This window comes from Procambarus clarkii, chromosome 15 (assembly GCF_040958095.1).
Source record: "Procambarus clarkii isolate CNS0578487 chromosome 15, FALCON_Pclarkii_2.0, whole genome shotgun sequence".
NCBI lineage: Eukaryota > Metazoa > Arthropoda > Malacostraca > Decapoda > Cambaridae > Procambarus > Procambarus clarkii.
This window is the reverse complement of record NC_091164.1, coordinates 24,461,271-24,467,135: the sequence shown is the minus strand read 5'-3', so window position 1 is coordinate 24,467,135 and position 5,865 is coordinate 24,461,271. Positions and strand designations below refer to the sequence as shown.

The 5,865-nt window shown below is 47.6% G+C and overlaps 2 protein-coding genes across 2 annotated transcripts; both read left to right on the top strand.

Moving 5' to 3' along the window:
• The first annotated feature begins 2,105 nt into the window (after nucleotides 1-2,105).
• LOC138365006 (craniofacial development protein 2-like) lies at nucleotides 2,106-2,909 on the top strand. The gene is made up of 2 exons (XM_069325102.1): nucleotides 2,106-2,210; nucleotides 2,346-2,909. Exons 1-2 carry the CDS (start codon nucleotides 2,106-2,108, stop codon nucleotides 2,907-2,909), a joined length of 669 nt encoding a protein of 222 aa, XP_069181203.1.
• Nucleotides 2,910-4,767: 1,858 nt separating this feature from the next.
• On the top strand, nucleotides 4,768-5,094 carry LOC138365005 (uncharacterized). Its single transcript, XM_069325101.1, has one exon. The coding sequence runs from the start codon at nucleotides 4,768-4,770 to the stop codon at nucleotides 5,092-5,094; it is 327 nt and encodes a 108-aa protein (XP_069181202.1).
• The last annotated feature ends 771 nt before the right edge of the window (nucleotides 5,095-5,865 follow it).

Here is a 5,865-nt window from a genome sequence, read left to right as displayed (position 1 = left end):
TCATTTGTAGCTATGCTCTCAAGAATGGCTGTAAACCTCTAATGTTTTAATTGTTCTTGCTGCCTTCTGACCATTGCAGGAAGCTGATATAAAGCTGTTCTCTCTGCAAATTGGAGAGCAAGTCTCTCAGTTTCCTGCAATAGTTGAATACATGCCTGTGGTCGGGCTGGTCGACCTGATATGGTTTTAATCTGACCCCATATCTTGCCAAGACTACTATGTTCATTTAGAGTTTGACACCACTCAAACCATCTTGCCTCCTTTACCTCTCTAGAAGCTCGTCTTGCATCAGATATCACCGCTCGTAGCAGAGTTCTTCCTTCTGGTGTGGTGTTTCTCTTTAGATGTTTTCTGAAGATGTTGACTCTGTGGTTCTGTTCTTTAACTTCATTACTATAGAACCAATAGTTCTCTCGTTTTGTGTTTCCTGGGATAATGATTGGAATAGCTTTGTTTGCAGCAGCTGCAATGGCTTCCTGCAGATTGGTCTCGTGTGTTCAAATCCTCAGGTGGCGTGCATGTTGCATACCATTTTTCAAGTTCCTCTTGGTATATATTCCAGTTGGCTTTTTTTAAATTCCATCTAGGTTGTGCAGGTGGTGTAGGAGGTCGTTCTATGTTTCGTGTAGTGACAGTAGTATAGTGGCAGCTGGTGATCACCGGGTCTACCTCCCACTTCGCCTGATGCTTGAGTACTGTTGAGATTAATGTATGATCAAAGGAATCCCCTTGAATGTGAGTGGGTTCCCCAGTGCTGAGAAGTGTAATTTCAAGTACTTCTCGCAGAGCTGCAGCTAAATGGTGCCCATCTGCATTGGTTGGTCCAGTCGCACCTAACTCCTGATGATGAGCATTAAAATCCCCAACAATTATATTTTCGAACGTCGTCAAGGCAAGCACTGCCTGTGCTTCTACTTTATGTCTAGGGGGCTTGTAGACGTTGTATATGAGGAGTTCAGTATTATTCATATTCACTGTTACTCTTAATACCTCTTCCCCATCCCCAAATGACACTGGGTCTATTTTCTTGTAAGGTATGGTGTTTCTGATTCCAAGGGGTTGTCATAGCGGGGTGAAGGGTTGTGGAGATAAACTACCATAGCCTCTAAAGTGCCCCTGATGGCGTGCGTCTCAAATAGCCTCTGACAACCAAGTCCAGCTCCTGGCCTGCACGTGTGGCTGAGCCTCTAGGCCTAGCGGAACTGCTTCTACCAACAGGACAGGGGGCGACGGCGGGCCTCTGGCACCTTAAAACCAGTTGCTTTGGACAGATGGGACTCGTCAGCCTGGGAACGCAGCTATTCTAGGGGGAAGGAAAATCTCGAATTCAAACCTCTGCTGTCTTGTGGCTAAACCCACTCATGGGAAAGGCTTCGGGAGTGAACCCCGAGGAAAAATCTGGAGTCAGAGTCCCTAAGGCAGTTTTCAGCTGTTTACAGCTACATTCCGGTAACTCCTGCAACAACACTGGTGCCAAGTGTATTGGCGCCTGCCCTTCCCGTTGGATCACATCGATGGCTTGGAGAGGGTGAATCTGCTGCATGGGCAACAGCCGCTTCTCCATAACTGCTAACCAGGCCTGAGCTCTTGGGCCAGATTCACGAAGCAGTTACTCAATTACTTACGAACGTGTACATCTTTCCTGAATCTTTGACGGCTTTGGTTACATTTATTAAACAGTTTACAAGCATGAAAAGTTCCCAATCAACGGTTGTTATCATTATAAGCAGCCTCCTGGTGCTTTGGAGCTCATTTTCTCTTGAATAATTGTAAACGAAGCAGCCAAAGATTGAAAAGAGATGCACAGGTTCGTAAGTGCTTGCATAACTGCTTCATGAATCTGGCCATTGGAGAGGACACTCCAGCGTCGCCTTGGCGACGGTTCAACACAAGGAAGTGACAGTTACCAGTGATAAGCCTACCACTCAATTGGTGTAGAGTGAGGCGCCAGGGGTTGCTTCCGTCAGTGGGAAAAATCATACAATTTCATAGGACAGCTGCCGCCTGCCTCAAGCCCAGTCAATAAGGTGCTGTCCCTCCACGGTCCACCTGCTCCACTGGGTGCGTAGGGCTTAGGCCACAATCCAACAAGCGGATCGTCAACCATGCACCAGGCAAAAGAAAAACAAACACAGAGCCACCCAGCTCTCAAACTGGGCACGTGGAATGTAGGGACCATGACACCGGGTCTCTCAGAAGATCTACTAGAAGTGAGCAATGCCTGCAAGACAGCTGTGATCAACAGTGACCTACCCCAGGCTCCAGATGGACATAGTCACCCTGCAGGAGACACGTCTACCCACGACCGGCAGCATACGGGAGAAGGACTTTACTTTTTCTGACAGGGCAAACCTTCAGAAGAGGTAAGGGAGCATGGCGTTGGCTTCGCCGTCAGGAACAGGTTGTTAGGGTCCATAGTACCGCCCACGGAGGGGTCTGCAAAGATCATCAAACTTCAGCTTCATACAGCAGCAGGAATGGTCAGCCTCATAAATGCTTATACACCAACACTGACCTCCTCTACCGAAACGAAGGTCTATTTCTATGATGACCTCGGCCTAACTCTTAGAGACATACCTCAACAAGAGCCAGTCTTCTTCCTGGAAGACATTAATGCAAGAGTTGGTTCTGATCACAGCTCTTGCCTGGGGCCGTTTGGATTTAGGAAGATGAATGAGAGTGGGCAGCTCCTCCTGGAGTTCTGCTGTCGTTATGATCTCTGCGTCAACAATTCCTTCTTCGACACCAAGCCCCAGCACAAGGTCTCCTGGAGACATCCCAGGTCTAAGCATTGGCACCAACTTGACCTGGTGCTTACGGAGCGTAGCAATCTGAGAAGCATCAAACTGACCCGCAGCTTCCAGAGCACAGATGTAACACCGACCACTCTGTCGTCGTTTGCAAAGTAAAGTTCCAACCCCAGAAAATCCATAGAGCAAAGAAGGAGGGAAGATGACGCATTAACATAAACAAGACCCGTGACCTCATAGAGGAAAAAAGACGAGCTCTCTCATCCTACAAGAACCTGCCCTCAGAAAGGAATCTACATGCCCTCCATACTGCCTGCAGTGGAGTTCAACAACGACTGTCGGCAACATAAGAGGCATATACGAAGGGATCTACCAGACAACGGGTCCTACAGAAAACGGAACGGCTCCCCTGAGGTCAGTTACTGGAGAGATCATTAACGACCGTGATCAACAGATGAATCGCTGGGTGGAACATTACTCCGAACTCTACTCCAGAGAGAACTTGGTCAGCTTAGAGGCTTTGGATGCAATCGAGTGCCTGCCCATCATAGAAGAACTTGACCTTGAACCGACTGTGGAAGAAGTTGAGAAAGCACTTGATTCACTTTCCTCAGGGAAGGCCCCAGGAGACGATGGGATTCCGCCTGAAGTTCTCAAGTGCGCTCGAGGAACACTAAAACCGAGCTTCATATACTTCAGTTCCAGTGTTGGAGGGAGGCCTCGGTGCCACAAGACACGAGAGATGCGAACATCATCAATCAACAAAAATAAAGGTGACAAAAGCAACGTCAACAACTATCACAGCATCTCCCTCCTCAGCATCGTTGGCAAACTCTTCGACAGGGTCGCCTTGGTCAAGCTTCAGATTCTGCTGAAAGAGTGTACCCAGAGTCACAGTGTTGTTTCCGAGCAGAGAGGTCGACCACTGACATGGTGTTCTCCCTGAGAAAGCTTCAAGAAAAGTGCAGGGAACAGAGAAAAACCTTGTATATCGCCTTCATTGACCTTACAAAGGCCTTTTACCTCATGAGTAGGGACGGACTCTTCAAGATGTTGGTCAAAATTGGCTGCTCACCCACCTTACTTAGCATGATACAATCGTTCCACAATGACATGAAGAGCCCAGTTGTGTTCGACGACTCAACATCAGAACCATTTATCATCTACAGTGGTGTTAAACAGGGGTGCATTCTTTCTCCATCCCTGTTCGGCATCTTCTTCGCAATCCTCTGTCAAGCATGCCTTTGTAACAACCACAGAGGGCATCCATCTCCGTACTAGATCTGATGGAAAACTCTTCAATCTATCCAGACTCCGAGCAAAAGATGAAAGTACAGATGTGAATCCTCAGGGAGTTTCTCTTCGCCGACGACGCACCCATCACCACACACACTGAGTACCCACATAAGCCACAGGGACGTTAGAAGGAACTTTTTCAGTGTCAGAGTAGTTAACGGATGGAATGCATTAGGCAGTGATATGGTGGAGGCTGACTCCATACACAGTTTCAAATGTAGATATGATAGAGCCCAGTAGGCTTAGGAATCTGTACACCAGCTGATTGACAGTTGAGAGGCGGGACCAAAGAGCCAAAGCTCAACCCCTGCAAGCACAAATAGGTGAGTACACACAGCAGAAGGCCTGCAGCAGTTACTCAACCACTTTGCTGCAGCCTGTTCCGCATTCGGCTTGACAATCAGCCTGAAGAAGACACAGGTGATGGGTTAAGACATCAATGTGCTACCCTGTATAAACATTGTAGACTATGTGCTGGAGTTTGTGTCCCTGAGCTCCACAATCTTAGACACCCTTTCCCTGGACAGTGAGCTCAACAGGCGTATCAGGAAGATCGCGACAACATTGGCCAGGCTCACAAAGTGTGGTTTGCGAAAATATCAAACTGACAGTGCACTCAAAGGCACATGTCTACGTGGCATGTGTGGTGAGTACACTTCTCTACGGCTTGGAATCTTGGACCCTGTGCTCTCGCCAGGAGAGACGGCTCAGTACCTTCCACATGCGGAACCTGAGGCGCATCCTTGACATCACGTGGAAAGACCATGTCACCAACAAGACGGTACTCGAGAGAACAGGAATCCCTTCAATGTTCACTCACCTGAAGCAGAGATGCATGCGATGTCTGGGACATGTCACATGCATGGAAGATGGCCGCATACTGAAAGACCTTGTATATGGAAAACTGGCATCAGGAATGAGGCTAACTGGAAGACCCCAGTTGTGTTTCAAAGACGCCTGCAAATGTGACCTCAAGCAGATGAACATCGACAACAATATTTGGGAGGCAGCAGCTGTGGACAGATCTGCCTGGAGAAGCAAATTGTAGAAGGGACTCCAGTAACTCGAGGGTGAACTGGAGAGGCAGGTGGAAAATAAGAGACTTCAGAGGAGATCTTGACCACTGTCAGACGCACCCGCTTCAGAATTTATCTACGCTCGCTGCGATCAAAACTACCATTCTCGGGTTGGACTTCACAGCCACAGCAGGCGTTGCATCCAACTAGACACCCAGGGCACAGCTCCATAACCCCATGGGATTGACGGATACCTACAGAGATGGTGTTCCTGACTAGGGTCATTAACCCTCTTTAACTCCCCTGTTCTATAAAATTAAACGGTATAATATAGTGCTGATATCCAGCTAGTCTGAAGGATTTCGTGGCTTGGAAAAGCGTTTCTTTCAAAACGGTTATATCTACTTTTGTACTGATGGCAGTTTCCTGAAGGGTGTAGGTTTTATTTCCAAGACCTTGTATGTTGCACTGCAGTATTCGTAATGGCGAGACGACAGTTTCGGTGGGTCTTGCCTGTTCTAGTAGAACTCCTCTTCGGAATCGACCTCTATATTCTCCACCTCGCAAGTCGCGTCGCTGCAAATCGGATTACACTGATTGTTCATGGTCATTGCATTGTTGTAATATGTGCATCCCTGTTGTCCATCACTTTGTTGTTGGTATTGCTGCACATCGGACAGCATTGATTGCTCGTGACAGTTTCTTGTGTTGTTTTAACCTGTGCATCTCTGCTGTTTAATACTTCTTTGTTGGTGATGTTGCATATTTTTTTTTTTTTTAAGATATATACAAGAGTTGTTACA